At 37.5% G+C, this 18,231-nt stretch overlaps 4 protein-coding genes across 5 annotated transcripts; 2 read left to right on the plus strand and 2 right to left on the minus strand.

Moving 5' to 3' along the window:
• The first annotated feature begins 1,177 nt into the window (after positions 1 to 1,177).
• Positions 1,178 to 4,917, plus strand: LOC103966405 (F-box/LRR-repeat protein At4g14103-like). Its single transcript, XM_048576651.1, has 5 exons — positions 1,178 to 1,223; positions 2,096 to 3,282; positions 3,713 to 3,898; positions 4,085 to 4,341; positions 4,759 to 4,917. Exons 1-5 carry the CDS (start codon positions 1,178 to 1,180, stop codon positions 4,772 to 4,774), a joined length of 1,692 nt encoding a protein of 563 aa, XP_048432608.1. The 3' UTR covers positions 4,775 to 4,917.
• An 863-nt stretch (positions 4,918 to 5,780) lies between these two features.
• On the plus strand, positions 5,781 to 7,978 carry LOC108865396 (F-box/LRR-repeat protein At4g14103). The gene is made up of 3 exons (XM_018652194.2): positions 5,781 to 7,152; positions 7,330 to 7,512; positions 7,624 to 7,978. Exons 1-3 carry the CDS (start codon positions 6,088 to 6,090, stop codon positions 7,885 to 7,887), a joined length of 1,512 nt encoding a protein of 503 aa, XP_018507710.1. The 5' UTR covers positions 5,781 to 6,087; the 3' UTR covers positions 7,888 to 7,978.
• A 2,487-nt stretch (positions 7,979 to 10,465) lies between these two features.
• LOC103966409 (F-box/LRR-repeat protein At3g58900) lies at positions 10,466 to 12,963 on the minus strand. 2 transcript variants are annotated; one of them, XM_048576714.1, is made up of 4 exons: positions 12,685 to 12,963; positions 11,472 to 12,525; positions 11,075 to 11,254; positions 10,466 to 10,901 (listed from the first exon to the last, which is right to left on the minus strand). In XM_048576714.1, exons 2-4 carry the CDS (start codon positions 12,519 to 12,521, stop codon positions 10,632 to 10,634), a joined length of 1,500 nt encoding a protein of 499 aa, XP_048432671.1. In that variant the 5' UTR covers positions 12,522 to 12,525; positions 12,685 to 12,963; the 3' UTR covers positions 10,466 to 10,631. The 2 variants fall into 2 exon arrangements, with proteins under 2 accessions (XP_048432671.1, XP_009377846.1); XM_009379571.3 differs by having other exon boundaries at positions 11,472 to 12,962.
• A 762-nt stretch (positions 12,964 to 13,725) lies between these two features.
• Positions 13,726 to 15,949, minus strand: LOC125473607 (putative F-box/LRR-repeat protein At3g28410). The gene is made up of 3 exons (XM_048576685.1): positions 14,709 to 15,949; positions 14,379 to 14,579; positions 13,726 to 14,259 (listed from the first exon to the last, which is right to left on the minus strand). Exons 1-3 carry the CDS (start codon positions 15,765 to 15,767, stop codon positions 13,990 to 13,992), a joined length of 1,530 nt encoding a protein of 509 aa, XP_048432642.1. The 5' UTR covers positions 15,768 to 15,949; the 3' UTR covers positions 13,726 to 13,989.
• Positions 15,950 to 18,231: the final 2,282 nt, after the last annotated feature.

The following is an 18,231-nucleotide window of genomic DNA, read 5'->3' on the forward strand; positions in this document are numbered from 1 at the left end:
CGAATTAGAGAAAGTCGAAATGTAGGAGAAAAAGAATCCACGACCAAGCAGATCTTAAATCAGCTCGTTTAAGGCTTATTTTTTGGTATGTCTCCTAGAATTTTATTTCAATTTCATCTTGTCTTCTAAAACTTAGTTTGCGTCACTTTGCACTCTCGAACTCAATTTTGCATCACTTTGCTATGTCAAGCTAATGTACTAATCAAGCTAATGTCGTTTTCTTATTGATTGAACTTCATACTAATACAACTGTGATAAAATGCCACTTGCAAAAGCAACAGCTTTTTCATATGAGCGCTTCAAATATATAGATATATATAGAGAAATTTTATTTAAACCCATGTAACCTCTTTCTACCTCCAACTTAAATTTTAGATGTTAATTGTCTTTTTTAACCTATTGCATAATTACTATCAAGTACAAGATTAAATTAATAATAAAACTAAAATTTATCAATAAACCTACACACTATAATTAAACTCCACCATGACTCCTTGTTTATCTTATGTTCATTTCGTCTCAAACCCTATAATTTTTATAGAGAGAAAAAAGTTTTTTTTCAGTCTGAGGAAAGTGCTTCTATCGTCTATGCAACATTAGCTATTGATAAGGCGTTGCAACCAGACAAGGTGAAAGAAAAATGTTAGTTTCCAACTGCAAGCTTTTAGTGCACTTTGAGGCTGCTGAGGTGACATTTCTTCAAGCATCGTATAACACATAATTGAATTGGTGTTTGTGGAACTTTTCAAAGCAAAAAAAAAAAACAAAGGGTACTCTCTCTTTCATTCAGCATGAATGTCCCTTGCATGTCGATCAGCGCAAACCTTGCTCCGGAGGTACCCAAGTCCATTCTGAGATAAAGCCGCTCCACCCCCCCCCCCCCCAACTGAAACACCCACTTGAGCTTCATCATTACTGCTTCCAACAACCATTAGTATTGTTGGACCTCTTGGCCGCCATCTCAATCTTGCATGCTCGTTCTTCACACCATTACACAACCCATTTCTTGAAAACTCCGTTTGTAGACTGAACATCCCTGAAGCATCAAACACTTAATAGCTTGAATTTGATGCACAACTACTATAACTACTTGGTGTTGGTGATCAGAGAGAGAGAGAGAGACCATGTGTAAGTGTATGTGTATGTGTATGTGTCAGGGGATGGCGACCATGGAAACATGAAGGAGGTTGCATTTGCAGCCATGGGAAATGTTATAAATGGGTGTAAAGATCATTTTACATTTTGAACTGGGTTTGGGAGAATAGTTTAGGTAATAACTATGGGTTTAAAGAGATATTAATTCTTTAATAAAAATTAATATGGGTGTAGATAATAAGTTGGATGTAGAGATAGATTATATGGGTTCAAATAAAATTTCCCATATATATATATATATAGGCCCTTTGTACAAAAGATCTCTATTTAAAAAAAAATAGGGATTAGATGTAGGGCCCACTCCACATCGAACTTTAACAATTCGAATAATCTATTTTGTAACTCTCAATTCATAAATTATCTTTGCAAAAATTCAATTCAATCCGAAATCATTTGCATATTTAATTATCAAGATAAAATTTCATTATTTCTTATATAACAAAGTATTCGTTAATTGTTTTGAACCCAATTAGATGTATTAAATATTTTCGATTTGACTAATATTTTGTAAGGATAATCTATAATTTGTAATTTGAAAAATAGACAGAATGGGATTCCTCATCTTAAAAAAAAAAAAAATATATATATATATATATATATATATATATATATGTATATATAGAGAGAGAGAATTGTTATTACCATTCCAAAAATCTCATTCTACACTTCAAACTTTCGATATTTGAGAAGAAGAATACACTTGTGAGGAGTGTAATGATATATATATATATATATATATATATATATATATTTCTGAGGCCTAGTTCTGCCAGAACGCCGCCATTCTCAAATAGTAACACCCCCAATTTTAACAAAATTAGGGTTCTTTCTACTCTTCTTTCTAGGAGGTAAGGGCACAGTGGATCGACACCAATTTTGGCTCCAACGTGCTCCTACTAGCTACAGTATGATCGGATTCTGTTGGTACGAAATGGGTAAGTACCACTTTTCTGCATTTTGATTCACATTGATGATTTGGTGTTCAATTCTCTTTGCATCGTAGTAGAAATTGAAATTCTAGCTTTATATTGCAAAATCCTAACACAGAAATTAGTTGGGTTCACGAGTCGCAAGCTTAAGTTAATGGCTTCTGCAAGTCGTCGACGTGAAGGAATTTGTAGTGGGCGTGAAAGTGAGAGTATGAAAGATGTATTTAGTAACCTTCCAGACCAGATTTCCCATCACATTCTTTGCCTACTTGCTGTAACCGACCTCGCTCGTTTCGGTTGTGTGTCCAAAAGATGCAGAGAACTTTGCCTGTCATCTCCCAAGTTGAATTTGGATGAATTTTCCTTGGTGAATACGTCCACTTGTTATAAGCGGCTCGAATTGTTTACCTATTTGGATAGGTTCTTTTTCCACCGTGGTGATAATAAGATACAAAGCTTCCGCCTTCGTTGGTATAGGCATGATGTATGTGAGGGTGAAGATGAAGAAGCACAATGCGTCTGTGATTGTTGTGCGAGTTTCAGACTGTTTACATGGATTGAAAATGCAGTAAGGTGTAATGTTGAAGTGCTTGATCTGGCGATGAATTATCAGGATGAGGAGGAACGGTTTCTGTTTCCTGCTAGTGTCTTTTTGTGTGGAACTTTGAGGCATCTAATACTGCACCTGAACTGTACGGTTCTTAAGACTCCGTCATTCGCTTTTCAATCTAATCTCAAGATCTTGGATTTGAAAAATGTTGATATAGATGATGGTGGTGGATTTTTCAAATGGATCTCATGTTGCTGTAAATTCATTGAGGAATTAAGCCTTGAACACGTTTGTGTGACACAAGAAATTACTGTTGAAAGCTCGTCTCTGAAAATACTTAACTGTTCTGGTATCTTTCTGATTGATAAATGTCATATTAACATCTCATGTGAGAAGCTTGAGTACATACGTATTTGCTGGGTATTGGACTCACCGAGAAACAAATCCTTAAATATGTTTGCCCCAAATCTGAAGTCTTTCAAATGGTTCGGGAGTTTGATGAATCACTCAAATTTGGGAAAATTAGAATGCTTAGAAGTAGCTTCATTTTTCTTGGAGCCAACATTGGATATCTTGGACAATATAGTCGAGGTTCTTCACAGTTTATGCAGGGCTAAACTTTTTATGCTAAATGAAGCGACCATTAAGGTAAACAGAACTGTAACATCTCAAACTGATTTTTCATTTTCTTTTTGAACTTCTTTCAACTTTTTTCCTTTACTTCTTTGTGATATGGCAATGATAGGATTAGTTACTTTACGTTCCTTAAGCTACAATGCTGTTTTAAAATTGAGATATGACATTAATCTTACATTAACCAGAACGAAAATTCACTTCTATGCTGAGTTTTGTGGAAAATAATAAAAAATATATTGCGAAACAAGTTTGTTTTTGCAATTTGAATTTTTTTTCTTCTTCTCATTTTGTTATCTGGAAACTATAGGATTAGATAATTTATGTTTCTTATGCTCCGATGTGATGATATTAGTTTTACGATAATCAGAATGTAAATTCATACCAATGCTAAATTTTGTTGAAAAGAATAAAAAATAAAATGAGAAACAATATACTATTGCAGGCTCTTCCATTGAAGGAATTATCATCTAGGCCAGCTCCACTATGTGATACTAGTTCTTTGTGTATCGAAATTGGAAGCTTTATTGATGAGCTGATCCCAGCAATGGTCTATCTCTTCAGAGCAATGCCTAAGCTTTGTACTTTATGCATAATGTTGAATCCGCCCTCTGGTGACCCTAACTCTAATGTAAGTTTATGCCAGTGCTTGCTTCAAGAGTATAAGCTCCCCCTCCCTACTTCTTTCTCCTTTTCTCTCTCTCTTCCTCTTGCTTTTTTTTTTTATCCTGGTACATATTCAAGATTTTTTTGAATAACGCAATTATTTCTTTCTTAAATTTGGGTTGATTTGCATGTTGCCTGTTTTCCTTTCCAGGCATCGGGGATTAGCATGGAATACTGGAAGTTGCAAAACCTCGCGTTTGTTTATCAGCTCAAGCACGTTGCTATAGAGCTTTGCCACGGGTCTAATGGAATGGAGTTAGCAAGGTACATTATCGAGTATGCTCAGAATTTGCAAAAGATGGTAATAGTTTATTCTTCCCAGGACTTGGAAAAAATTACAAGGGTGTTAGAGAAAAGCAAGATGATTCCCAATGCGACAATTGACTTCCAGGAAAAATCGATCAAGAGGTAGAAGAAAGCTGTTTCGATAATTTTCAGAATTTATTTTTGTTGCAATGTCGAAACCTTAGTAGGCAGGGGGCCGGACCCAGGCTATAGCCGAGGCTAGAGTTTTTGTTTTCAAAATTAGCAAGGAAAGCTTTCTTTCAAAATTATTGTGGTTTGTCTTCTGAAGGCCTTTTGGAATTGCTCCCGTATGAGCTTCTCTCTTTGGCTTCTGCATTTGCATTTTAGTCTGTGAAAGTTGTAAAACACGCAATCACGCAATGCACGTAAACATGCCTAGTTTTCATTTTATGCTTTGCTCGGTACTAATCACAAGTAAAAATGTTGTCAAACAAGCTAGGTTTCAAATTTTTTTTTTTTTTTTTTTTTCAGTTCTCTCTCTTCTTCCACTTGACAATCAGTGTGCCGACATGGTTGCAGCGGGTGCGGGTGGTGAGGGGGTGGCCGGTGCGGTGGTTAAGATTGCGCGGGAAGCTGACAAGTTCATGATTCATGGAATATGTCTATATTATATATCTCTGTAGACTGTATATTCTTACCGGGCTGAACATAATACATGTTTTGATGCGTGAAACCAAATCTCCATCTCCATAATTTGGGATTTATTTGAAAAAAAAAAGAAAAATGAAAAAGGAAGATTCCACAACAATTACAAATTTAAAGGAAGACTCGGTAATACTACGGTCTAGTAGTATTTATTTTTACTTGTAAGTGAGAAGTTTTAGGTTCAAAAGTGAATTTGAACCACATTATTGCTAACTTATTGTGAGGTTAATCACATCTCATCTTTTTTAATGTAGATAATATCGTTTGTTTAAATAAATAAATAAACTTGTAGCCTTATATGTCCTTCACTTGATTCCCCTCCAAAGGAAAAATCATTCGCTTCCACTTTAAATATACCTAAAAATTTAGTTCTTTGTTCGAACCTAATCATGTGTATTAAACGAGCCATATATTCTTATAGTTAGCCACATTTCATATATATATTTTTTTTTAAGAAAAGATTGACATTTCCAAAGAGTGAAGTTTTATTTTAACCAAAAAAAAAAAAAAACTGAAGTTTTAAATAATTTTTTCTTTACCAAATAATTCTTCCATCCATGTAAAAAAAAAAATGGAGTTTTAACGAAACACTTTCGGTACTGTTCACTTTTAACAAAAAAATCACAGTTTTATTTTTTCTTGATGCTATTTATTGCATCTTCATTTATTTATTTTTTCATTAAACTAATATGTTTTTTAACTTTTCATTAGTTTTTTTATAAAAAAAAAAAAGAGTAAAAATAAATTTGAATAATACAGGTTTCGGCGGGTGATATCGAAAAAAATAAAAAGTAAATAAGGTTTTGGCGGGCCAAAAGAAAATTTCACGCGGCAAATCGGGACTCGAATTAGCGGGAACAAATTTAGTGGAAATCGACAAAAATACTAAACTTATAAAAGCCTAGGAACCATCAGAACGCAACTCCCGAAAGCCCCAAATCAACAAATTTAGGGTTCTTCAAGATCCAGATTTGGGACGGAGGATGATGGGAGCGCACCGCCGATTCTGGCTCGCTGATGGACTTATGGTGGGTACAATCGAGATGGGTAAGTGAGTTGGCATTTCTTCATTTCTGTTCACTGTGCAAAGAGAAAGGCATAACTTGATTGACGCTTTACTGTTAAACTCTCCGTGAATCGTAGTAGAAACTGAAAAGCCATCTTCTTTTGCAAAACCCTAAATTCGGATTTTGATTAGCTTTCATGGAAAGCGAGGGTGAGGTAAAAGCTACTGCAAGTCCCCGAGGCGAAGGAGTTTGTAGTGAGAGTGAGAGTATAATAGATGTATTTAGCAAATTTCCAGACCAGATTTCCCATCACATTGTCTCCTTTCTTACTGTGACCGATCTCATTCGCTTCGGTTGTGTGTCTAAAAGATGCAGAGAGCTTTGCCTGTCATCCCCTAAGTTGAACTTCGATGGGTTTTCGTTAGCGAATACGTCCACGTGTTATTACCGGCTCAAGTTGTTGAGTTATTTGGATAGGTTCTTTTTCTATCGCGGGGATAGTAAGATACAGAGCTTTCGTGTTCGTTGGTTTAAGCATGAGGAATACAAGCTTGAGGAATACGAGGGTGAAGAACCACCGTGCTTCTGTGCTCGTGATTGCTACGAAGGTACCCGAATGTTCACATGGATCCAAAATGCGGTTAGGTGTAAGGTCGAAGTGCTGGATCTTGGGACGGATGTATATGACTCGGAGCATGAACTACTTCCGTCTTGTGTCTTTCAATGTGAAACTTTGAGGTATCTAGTGCTGCATGTGAATTGGACGATTCTTAGGACTCCCTCGTTCACTTTTCCATCTAATCTCAAGTATTTGGAGTTGAAAAAAATCTTTATAGAAAATGAGGGATTTTTCAAGTGGATCTCCTGTTGCTGCAAATGCATCGAGGAGTTAAATCTTCAAGAAGTTCATGGGATAGAAACTATGACCATCAAAAGCTCGTCTCTGAAAAAACTGAGCTTTTCTGGTTTTTCAGTTGACCTCTGCCATATTAACATCTCGTGTGAGAAACTTGAAGGTATATTTATATGCTGGTCTTTTGCCTCAGCCAGCAACAAATCCTTAAATATCTTTGCCCCAAATCTCAAGCATTTGAACTGGCTTGGGAACATGGTGAAACACCCAAATCTGGGAAAATTTGAATGCTTGGCTGAAGCTATACTTGCCTTGAATTCTCAAGGGGATGACAAGGACAATGTATTTGAGGTTCTTGACAGTTTTTGCAGGGTTAAAGTTCTTGTTCTGAATGAAGTGACCATTAAGGTAAAGTGAACCAGTCATTCGGACTTCTTTTCTTTTACTTCTTTGTGGTATGTCAATGATAGGATTAGTTTATATTTCTTACTATCTCACGTTGTTTTTAGTTTTACAAATCCGTGTTATAGGTTTTTCTGAAAAGAAAAGGGATTAAACTGAGAAACGTGATCTATAACATTGCAGGGCCATTTCAGGGGTGGATCCAGGCCAGCTCCATTATATGATACCTTTTGTTTGGGTATAAGTATCGAAACCTTCGTTGATGAGTTGATCCCAGCAATTGTCTTCCTTTTGAGGGGAATGCCTAATCTGTTCAATTTAGTATTAATGAAGTACAATCCACCTCTTGAGGCTCCTGAATCTAATGTAAGTTTAACCCCGCTCCCCCGCTCTTTGTTGGCATGATATTCATGATTTCAACTTGATATTTTCTGGGTATTGTCATTTGATTTGCATCTTGTCGTCTTTCCTTTCCAGACATCTGGGATTGATATCAAATACTGGAAGTTGCAAAACCTTGCATTTGTTTATCAGCTTAGGCAGGTTACCATAGAGCTTGGCAATGGGTCTAATGGAATGGAGTTCGCGAAGTATTTGCTCGAGTGTGCGCCAAATTTGGAGAAAATGGTCATTGTTTATTTACCCCAGGATTTGGAGAAAGTTGCAAAGAAGTTGGAGAAAAGCAAGATTTTCAATGCCGCCGCAGCTGTCTGCTTTCAAGAAAAATCAATCAAGAGATAGAAGAATGTACTTCCGATCGTTTTCAGGATTTCTTTATGTTGCAATGTTGAAACCTTTGTATGCTGAGATTATCAGAAGCATCGTTTCAGGATTTTGTTGGTTTTCTCAAGTATTTTTGTTGTCTTCTTTCTTAAGCATTATTGAACTCGTCAAGTTGAACCTAAAATCCCAATTTGAAGTCGAGAGAAATACCATTACATCGTAATGCTAGTGGCAAACTATGAAATTGGTTAGAAGTAAAATCATGAAAGTGATCTACTCTAAACTTTAGTTAGAACAAAGGCTAGTTGATCTATTAACTTCAAAAGACAAGATTACGAAGACATCATCCTTCGAGATTTTACATACAGTACGAAGAACACAACAGCGCATATACACATTCTGATACCCAGATCGTTTTCACTATTCTCCTTAATATTCCTCGAAGAGAATTGTGGCATTAGATATTTTCGTATTTCCGTCTAACATCCTTACAATGTCCTCCGAACTCTGGGTTGAGAGACTTATGACCATCTTCTCCGAATTCTTAGCGCACTGGCGCATACACCATGCTAGCTCAACTCCTCCGTACCGGAAAGCAATACTTGGCAGTCGTTTGAAAAGAGAGACCAGTGCTGGGACTAACTCAATCAACAAATCTTTCAATATGTATATGCAGAGACGAAGCGTCATCTAATGCTGCTGCCATGGATCCCTTTTGAAGAGCTTGTCGATAACAGAACTGCAATAAATCATGTTTCTCATTTTCCTTTTACTCGTTTCAGAAAAACTTGGCATAAACCTCAAGCCTTAAACAATAGTGATACAGACCTATGCCAAAGAGAGATGGAAATTTACTCTAATGGACTGTTCCTTGACAAACAGCAGTTTCGCCTTACGTAAACTGTAAAAAAGCTCAAACACCTGGTCAAGAACATCTACTTTCGGATTCAGAAAGACTGCAGCTTCTTCTAACAGTTCCAAATTACTCAGACTTGGGTGATTCATCAAACTCCCCTTCCAAGCCAAGAATCTAAGACTCGGAGCAGAAATATTTAAAGATTTTTCTTTCAAGATTTCTAGTTCTTCAGCAGATTTGTATATTTTCAAGTTTCTGACCAGAGATGTTAAGTATGCGAAGAGAATCGTCACCATCAATATACAATGTTTTAAAAGACGAGCTTTCAATGGTGATAGTTTCCACAATAAGATCTTTAAGCACTAATTTCTCAATGCATTTACAGCAACATGACATCCATTTGAAAAATCCCTCTTCTATTCTTTCCTCGCGCAACTCCAAGAATTTGAGATTAGAGGAAAATTCAAAGGAGGGAACATGAAGAGCCATACAGTTGAGATCCGCAGATAGAGACTTTAAAGATCCGGAAAGAAAGACAGAAAACGGAAACTCGATACGTTCACGTGGTATGTGATTGTGAATATCAAGTTCTTCAACATTACAGCCCACTGCATTGCGGATCCTTGACAACATCCGAACGGACACAAGCGCAAATCCGACGATACTAAGCCTCAAAGAAGAAGGGCATACATTCGAACCACCGAACTCGAAAGCATTTTATTTTATTATCACCGCGACGAAATAAGAACCGATCCAAACAATCGACCAACGTTTGCTGCTCACTAGAACCCTTCGGTATGGAAAATCCATCAAAATTCAGAGATGGTGATGACAGACACAGTTCTTGGCATCGTTTCGAGAAGCATTCGAAACTGGCCAGGTTTGTGATAGTAAGGAAGGGATGTGATGGGCAACATGGTCTGGGAGATCACTGATTCTGTCTACCATTGTTCTGCTCTCAGGAGGATTAGCATCAACTGCTTCCATGAATCAAACCAATTCTGTCTACCATTGAATTACTTTTCCGTCAGTGCCAATTAATATTACGATCTAGTGATTTATTTATGGACAGTTTTGATATAGGTGTTTACACCAATGCACCTCAAATACAATGCACAGCAGGAAACCATGTCTAGTTCGATTTGCTGCTGCAATTGAAAATTAGCCGGTGCTGTTTTCTGCTGTCTCCCATGAATCAAAGAAGGCAAGAAAACAACAGGAATAGAAAGAAAACGGAAACTTGGTACGTCCGTGTTTGATGTCGAGATCAAGCTCTTCAACATTACACCTTAATGCACTATGGACGCATGACATAAACCGAAAATAATCTTCGTAGGAGCATTCCTTATCGCCATTGCTACCGCTGTCAGAACCATCTGCACCAAGACTCATCAAACGATCACGAAAGACCTGTGAAGCATCCTTGCCGCAGAAGCATTCCTTATCGTCATCGGTTTTTTTTATTGCGCATCATTTTTAACGATGTTCGTACTGCTAGTCGTATAACATGCCCACAAGGCAATTTTTGGTAGTAGACAATCGAAAACGTGAAGTTAATTTAGTAGAGCTCCACTAATACTGTTTAATTTTTTGGGTTTGGGGATGCCGGTGAATGAGAAATTAGGACAGTGGAGAAATAGGAAACAGAGATGTGAATGGCGCTACGAATGCAGTCATGTTTAGTCAACCAACACAGTAATGCTCAAGGACAGCAAGAAAACTTACTTCAAAACGAAATGCTTACTGAAACTGATTCCATTGATCCGATGGTAGATACACAACAAACAAAAGAATTATGGCACACGCAAACATTGCTAGTTAAATTCTCAAAACTTAGTTCGATGTGCCACAACCGATCTGTCAACATTCACAATAAGGTAGTGATATTATAGCATAAATAAGTTCCCTAAAGTACCAAGACAGATTTCCTACTTTCCTTGAAGAAAATCTTGGCATTGGAAATTTTCTTGGTTTCATCTAACTTCGTCACAAGCTCGTCCAAATGTTGGGGTGAATGAATTATGAGCATTGTCTCCAAATTCTGGGCATACTCGAGTATATACCTGATTAGCTCAACTCCATTAGTCCCATGAGAAAGCTCAATGGAAACCTCCTTAAGCTGATGAATAAAACCAAAGTTTTGCATCTTCCAATATCCCATATTAAACCCACATGCCTGCAAGAGAAAAAAGAGAACGGAATCAATAGGGGATCACCCAACGAGTCTAAACCAAATATAATGAAAGGACAACTGCATTATCTTAAAGCCGTTATGAATATGAACCTGAGGATACATATTATACACGGAAAGAGAGAAGGAAGCAAGTAGCAACAGACTTTTTAACTTACATCATATTCATCGCCATAAAGAGGCCGCTTAGAATTTATGTATAAAGTACACAGATTGGGCATTCCCTTGAAAAGAGAGACTACTGCTGGGACCAACTCATCACCAAAGCTTTTAATATGTATATGGAGAGATGAAACGTTATCAAATGATGCTGGAATGGATCCTTCCCGATATGAAGCCTGCAATAAATAATGTTTCACAATTTCTTTGACTCATTTCAACAAGACTAATAAAAACCAATATCCGTCTTCCAGCTTTAAAGTCTACTGATACATGAGAACAATATATATTTAGCTTACCCTATCACCCCATACAAGAAATAAATAGAAGATTAAAGTTCAAATTGCCAACACAAAAATATATCAGTTTGATCTGAAGGGTTCTGGTTCACAGTACCTTAATTGTCGCTTCGTTTATGCTAAGAACTTTAACCCGGCATAAACTGGAAAGAACTTCCAGTACATCGCTAGAGCCATCTACTTCAGGCTTCAGAAGAATAGCAGCTTCTTCTAAGAATTCTAATTTTCCTATATTTCGGCTTTCCATCAAATTCCCCTTCCAACTCAAATATTTAAGACATGGGGCATTAATATTTAACGATTTTTCTCTAGGAGAGTGAAGCAGCCAGTCGATAGCTATTTCTTCAAGTTTATCGCCTCTGATGTCAACTGTGTCAGTTAAATTGTCCCCCACAAAAGAAAATTTTTTCAAAGACGAGCTTTCAATGGTGGTATCTCGCATATGAATTCCATCAAGAGTCAACTCCTCAATGCATTTGCACCAACATGAGATCCATTTGGAAAACCCCTGTTCTACCATGCCGCTTTTCAACTTCAAGTATTTGAGATTAGAGGGAAACGCAAAAGAGGGCACGTGAAGCACTACACTTCCCAGGTCCACCGACAGAGACGTCAAAGATCCACAAAGAAAGACAGAAGACGGAAACACCGGAGCTATCGCCTCTCCAGGACCAATATCAAGATCAAGCTCTTCAACGTTACACCGCACTGCATTGTGTATCCACGACATCATTCGAAAATACTCATCACAGGAGCACAGTGTTTCATCATCATCCTCATCATCGCCATCGACATGACCATCACTATCACTATCACTAACGTCTACAAAGTGACTCATCCAACAAACACGAAGACGCTGTATCTTATTATTACCACGAAGAAAGAAGAACCTATCCATACAATTCAACCACCTTTGCAGCTTACTACACTTGGCATCAGACAAACGAGGAAGTTCATCAATGTTCAAAAATGGAGCTGACAGATAGAGTTCCCTGCATCGTCTGGACACGCAGCCGAAACGGGCAAGGTGCGAGATAGTCAGGAAAGAAAGTATGTGGTGGGCAACATGGTCAGGAAGATTACTAAATCTGTCCATCATCCTCCTCTTACCATCAACTCCCTCACCCTCACAACTTCCAGTATCCATTAACTTGCGCCAGTAATTACTCAGAAATAAATTATCTGGAAAACCCCTCTTTCAATTCACTCACAGAAAAATTGAATTATCCAGAAACCAGAACAACAATTTGATTCATTTCTTAACGAACAAAAGAAAAGATGCGTTCTTTTGGTAGGAAACTAGAACATACCCAGATTCTGCTTACTAGGAAGAGTAGGAGGATGTGCAAGCCCAACTGGGTCGATGCAGATTCTGGAAATGTGATTGATTTGGAAGTTCCCCTCTCGAAAACCTAAACCTAATTTGCGCATTTGGGGGCGTCCTGCTCTGTGTGATTCCTGCAGGGGTTTTCTAATTTCTATGGCATCGGTTAAATTAAGGGGAAATTTGGTTTTTACCCATCAAAATATGGGTACGGGTTCTAACATGGTTTATGGTGTGTGGACATATGCTAGTAATAATAATGAGAAAGGACGTATATTGGAAGTATGAGACGGTGGGGTGCGTAGGGATTTATCAAGTTGTCAAGTAGACTATATTTGACAGAATTTTGAATAAGATAAGAAAATAGACAACGTGCAATAAATGAGCTAAAAATGTTAAAGCCTTTTTTAAAAGAAATTTCAGGGAAAAATCAAAATCAAACACATTCTTGAGGGGAATTTGAATTTCGGTCAGTTTACTCTTTACAATGTTTAGAGGAAGAATAAAAACTTTTATTTTGTTGTTGTTTTTTTTTTTTAATTATGTGAAACTAAAGAATTATGTTGAGTTTATATATATATTTCCTCCAAAACAAAATATTTATAAAAAAAAAAAAAAATTCCAGGTAAGTGGTATTTTCCCATAGTGATGAAAAAGTATTGAGTTTTTGGATGACGATGTGAGTTCGAACCCAATTGGTGACTAATCTAACATAATCTATCGTTCGACCAAAAAAAAATCCGGAATTTTTTTAATTACTTTAGATCATTCCATTATAGTATTACATTAGAGAGGTTTTACTATAGTATACCGATCAAAGATTCTACATTGGACAAACTTTCAAGATCCATTTAGGCCGGTCTTTCAAAGCCCAAGGCGTTACTTGATTCCCAAGTTTTCACAATCCAAACAACAATTCACACAACACATTGGGCACACAGTTTTGACCTTAAAAATCTCAGAGATTCAACCTCACAGACCTGCTTTCTTTAGAGGCAAAACACTGAAGTTCATAGAGAAGGAGATCTTGAAATTAAAGTTGCATAAGAACTTAATACTAATAAAAGAGATGAGCATCGTCCATATCCTTGAACAAAACACATATGATCGATCATCCAGTTCCGAACTTTCCCATCCTCCATATCCTTAAACACAACTTACAGGATCAACCGCCCAGTTCTGTCCTAATAACACATATAGGAAGAAAACAAACCCTACTAGATTTAACATTGATTTGCAATGCCGAAAAGGAACCATTGAAACCCCAAAATGTGGATGTAGAGTTGGGTGATTAGAACCCAGTACGACCCCGACTTTTTTCCAGATAGCCAACTGCAGCATTGGAAGAAATAATCCGGCTGCTCCTCAACTTCCTTGCGAAATTCCATTGATTGGGCAGGCAAATCACAAGCATTTCTTCCAAATTTTGAGCACGTTCAAGCAGATACTTTGCAAGCACGAATCCATTAGACCCGTTAGTAAGCTCTATGGTTACATACTTCAACTGAGAAACAAACTCCAGGTGCTGGCGTTCCCAATATCGCCTATCGAATCCAGATGACTAGAAAATTAACAAACAAACAAGCAATTCAATTATAGTTCCCAAGTAAGAAATGCAACTAAGATTGTCAATGGTAAAATGTACTCTGCATGTTGGAGAGAACGTAGATTTTCACTTACAGTAGCCGCATTTGCACTGCAAAAGAAGAAGGGTAGCTGATCAGATGATACTGTCAATTCCAAAGTAGTCAAATTACTGAGTCCTTTAAAAAGTGAGGCCAGCGCCGGGACAACCTTGTCATCGATACCACTCCAAATAGTCACATGCAAGCAACAGAGTTCATGTAATATTGGGGGTGTGTTGCCATCCTTGAACAGATTCTACAACAAAATTACAGCCAAAGGATTTTATCAAATCAAATCAAATAGAAAAGACAATAAAACCCTAAACACTACAAAAAGACTTAGACCAGTAAACCGATTTTATCCTCTCAATTTCGTACTCTTTACCTTTGCAGTCCCTTGATCAATACGGAGTGTTTTAGCACTGCGAATGCTAGAGAGGAACTCATGTGTTTTGCTTTCAGGGTCATCTACTCCATCAGCCATGAGAGAAATCTGAACTTCTTCCAAACAATTCAACTCCCCCAGATTCTGGTGATTCATCATATAACCCACCCAATTCAAACGCTTAAGATTTGGAGCGAAAATCTCCAACGAATTCGTCCGAGGCAATGGAGCATTAAATTTCCAATTTATACGCAAATCTTCAACTTTCTCACCAGAGATTTTAACATGGCAAAGATCACAACAAGAGGGAAACTCAACACCAAATGATTCCAAAGACGAACTCTCAATGTCGATTTTTCGCAACCCTATCACAAACTCGAGCGTCAACTCCTTAATATTTCTGCAGCAGAAGCAGATCCATTTGCAAAAACCCTCATCATCTTCCATGGTAACACTTCTCAGCGTCAGAAAAACCAGATTACAGATAGAAGATGCAGAAAATGTGGAAGCTTTAAGAGTTGCACGCTTCATAAGTAGAGAGAGAGACCTCAGAGACCCAGAAACAAACACAGATGAAGGAAAATCTATCTGGGTCTCGCTAATAATATCTTTTACGGTTGGCATCACAGTAAGAAAGAAAAAATCAAGCTTTTCAACGTTGCAAGTCAGTGCATTTTCAATCCAACCCAAAACCCTAGATTTTTCAACAGAGCAGCACTTTTCAATATCTGTTTCCCCAAGTTCGTACTTAGAAACCCAATCCAGAGAAAAGCTTTGTACCTTGTTATGGTGGCGATGTATGAAGAACTTGTCCAAGGAAGCCATCAACTCCAAACGGCTGTTGAAGGCGCGAGTGGACTCCGAGGGGAATTCAGTGAAGTTCAATGTGGGAGTTGACAGATAAAATGCTCTGCATTCTTGGGATAACATGCCAACTCGAGTGATGTCGGATATGGGAAGAAATGACAAAACGTGATGAGCAACTTCACGTGGAAGAGCACTGAATCTGTCCAAAGTGACATTTAGATTGGCAGAAGCACCTTCAGCAAGGGGTTCCATGGAAGTTTGATCGACAGGGAAGAGGAAGAGAAACGGTTTGTATCAAAGGCAACTAGTGTCAAATGAGAGGACTGCATTTATAGCGTGGGTTAATTTCATAAAAACCATTTTTAGTAAAAATCTATAAATTTGAGACGTGAAAAAATTAAAAATAAAATTTACATCTTTCTAATATGTAAATTCGAGTTAATTATTAGAATCAAATCAATGCTTCATTTTTAGACTTTTGATTAAATCCTACAATCCAATTATATTCTAAATATAAGTGTTTTTCAAATTCATTTTTATGTCAAAAATGCAATCAATAATATTAATTAATTTATTGCTATATTTTATGAAATTTCTTCCCTTCTCAATTTAAGGATATAATTATATCTAGTGAGTTTGAAATTAATTTGACGCAATATAATAATCCATATATATCTAAACTATTTAAGAAATGCCAATATATATTGATAGGTTTTGAGTTACATGTAATTTGTTGTTAATTTTTTACATACCAAAATTATGATAGTATAAACGTACCAGTAACGTAGTATGTATCTAAACAAAAAATAAAGTGTAGCAAATTATTGATACGCTATTTTTAATATATATGGCCATGCATATCTCATGTAAGTAATATTATTTGTAGTACGTTGGTACATTTAAAATATTACTATTTGATTATCTTTAAAAAAAAAAAAGAATTAGTCTTTTTTGCACCCACAATTCAAATTTTTTTTTGTTATTATTGATTTTTTTTAATTTCTTTTGAAATATTTATTGAATTAGTGGGACATAAATTAACAATATATTCTTTTGCAAGATTTTAGGAATTTGTTATATATTGGATTTAATGAGTAAATTAATTATAATAATAAAGTGTGAGATTTGAAATTAATTAGTAAATTAAATAAAATTGTAGAAAAGTAGTTTGATTAAATCTCTAAGGGGGCGTTTGTCTGCCCTCACTAAGTATCACTGGACTAGACCGGACTAACTATTAGTCCAGTCCCGTGTTTGTTTTGTAGTGGGATTATGTTTAATGAGACGAAAGGGGACTCACACGGACAAACTCCTTCGCTAGGAGTTCTTAGCGAGACCCCCAGTACCCATGGGATTGCTAAGACCTCGTCTACTCCGTCTTTGTATGCTACATCTCATCCTCTCTTTGCTCTCTGTTATCTGGAGCAACGACAACCACCATCACACCACAACTCGCCAACTCCAATGAGATCACACCACCAGCACACCACCACTCTCTCCCTTTTTCTTCACCCCGAACCAAAAATTTCGAACTAAGGAAGATCCTGCTCTTACCGTCGTTTGTCCAACTCTAGCCGTTTGCTTCGCTTCGTTGCACTTCGAACTCAACCTTGGACTTGTTTGATTCGCTTCGAACTTGACCTCGGACTTGTCGACTTCACGCGATTGACGAGATCTTGTGAACCCAATGGTGGGTGAGCCACCCAGTGTGCTTGAAGGAATATGGGAGGCCAAGAACGCCGGAGCCTACGACGGCGATAAAGACGTTGGCTGGATTGGGACGACAGCGAAGTATTTTGCGTCAAGGACAGCAGCTTGGGATTCTTGTTTTCATTTGGTTTTGATTTAAATTGGGTTTTGATTTCGAACTGGGTTTGATGTGATTTGGAATTGGCATTTGATTTGCTCTGTAATTGTTTGAATGATCTGCATATGTGGAATGAATTTTGGGGAGAGAGGAAGAGAGCTTAGAAAAAGAAAAAGAGACTAAATAATAAAATATTAATATATATTAGATTAAATAATATAATATTAGAATTTGTTATTATTCTGCTTCTTAGTCTTGCACTGCACCAAACGCTTCACTAAGCCAATCCAGCTTAATCCCTGAAGCTAGTCCAGTTCGAGACAGTCCGGTGCAACAAACGCACTCTAAAAGCCTTAGAGCACTTCCACGGGGGGGTGGGATAGGCCAACACACAACCAAAAAAATGGCCCATCACCTAGGGAAGTCTCTCCAACTGAGTAGATTGCCTAGAACCCAGCCCAAGCTGGTCTCCAGGCTAGCCCAAAATTGACAGACCTTGGGACCGGCCCATTTGACGCCATGCTGAAGCCAACGTGGCGTTGGAGGGCAAAGAGCCACGGAAGGAGAAGAAGGGAGAGGAGCTTGTCGCTGCATCGATCTTTCGTACAGTGGGAAGCTCTTGATGCAGAGCAACTTGGACATGTTTTCCACAAGACTCGATATTCACGCAAGAAACCTATCGGAGGTTTACAACACTGGCGTTTTGACACGGCAATTCGCGATCGTCGTTTCGAGGCCCAATAATGGAGCTTGAAGAGACGACATGAGGTTGTCTGCAAGGATTGTTTCTGTTATTTCTGGGTTTCGTTCGTACAAGGTTGTTTTGATCGGAGTTGAGATTATCGCGCCGTTGGATTCGGGTTTTGGAGTGTGGGAGTGAGGTTGGGAAAGAAGAAGCTGGAAAGAGAT

Source organism: the organism of the source record quoted next, unplaced genomic scaffold (assembly GCF_019419815.1).
Source record: "Pyrus x bretschneideri cultivar Hongxiangsu unplaced genomic scaffold, Pyrus_bretschneideri_v1 Contig9, whole genome shotgun sequence".
Lineage (NCBI taxonomy): Eukaryota > Viridiplantae > Streptophyta > Magnoliopsida > Rosales > Rosaceae > Pyrus > Pyrus x bretschneideri.

What these genes read in the sequence shown, in the direction of transcription:
- LOC103966405 (XM_048576651.1), top strand. Translation starts at nt 1,178, where the DNA reads ATGAAGGAGGTTGCATTTGCAGCCATGGGAAATGTTATAAATGGGT. An exon ending in GGGAAATGTTATAAATGGGT is followed by an intron (nt 1,224 to 2,095) that starts GTAAAGATCATT and finishes GAAATGGGTAAG; the next exon opens with TACCACTTTTCTGCATTTTG. An exon ending in CTGGTGACCCTAACTCTAAT is followed by an intron (nt 3,899 to 4,084) that starts GTAAGTTTATGC and finishes TTTCCTTTCCAG; the next exon opens with GCATCGGGGATTAGCATGGA.
- LOC108865396 (XM_018652194.2), top strand. Translation starts at nt 6,088, where the DNA reads ATGGAAAGCGAGGGTGAGGTAAAAGCTACTGCAAGTCCCCGAGGCGAA. An exon ending in TGAATGAAGTGACCATTAAG is followed by an intron (nt 7,153 to 7,329) that starts GTAAAGTGAACC and finishes ATAACATTGCAG; the next exon opens with GGCCATTTCAGGGGTGGATC. An exon ending in TTGAGGCTCCTGAATCTAAT is followed by an intron (nt 7,513 to 7,623) that starts GTAAGTTTAACC and finishes TTTCCTTTCCAG; the next exon opens with ACATCTGGGATTGATATCAA.
- LOC103966409 (XM_048576714.1), bottom strand. Translation starts at nt 12,521, where the DNA reads ATGGATACTGGAAGTTGTGAGGGTGAGGGAGTTGATGGTAAGAGGAGG. An exon ending in TAAACGAAGCGACAATTAAG is followed by an intron (nt 11,255 to 11,471) that starts GTACTGTGAACC and finishes TATTTATTGCAG; the next exon opens with GCTTCATATCGGGAAGGATC. An exon ending in TTTATGGCGATGAATATGAT is followed by an intron (nt 10,902 to 11,074) that starts GTAAGTTAAAAA and finishes TTTCTCTTGCAG; the next exon opens with GCATGTGGGTTTAATATGGG.
- LOC125473607 (XM_048576685.1), bottom strand. Translation starts at nt 15,767, where the DNA reads ATGGAACCCCTTGCTGAAGGTGCTTCTGCCAATCTAAATGTCACTTTG. An exon ending in TTGATCAAGGGACTGCAAAG is followed by an intron (nt 14,580 to 14,708) that starts GTAAAGAGTACG and finishes ATTTTGTTGTAG; the next exon opens with AATCTGTTCAAGGATGGCAA. An exon ending in GCAGTGCAAATGCGGCTACT is followed by an intron (nt 14,260 to 14,378) that starts GTAAGTGAAAAT and finishes TTAATTTTCTAG; the next exon opens with TCATCTGGATTCGATAGGCG.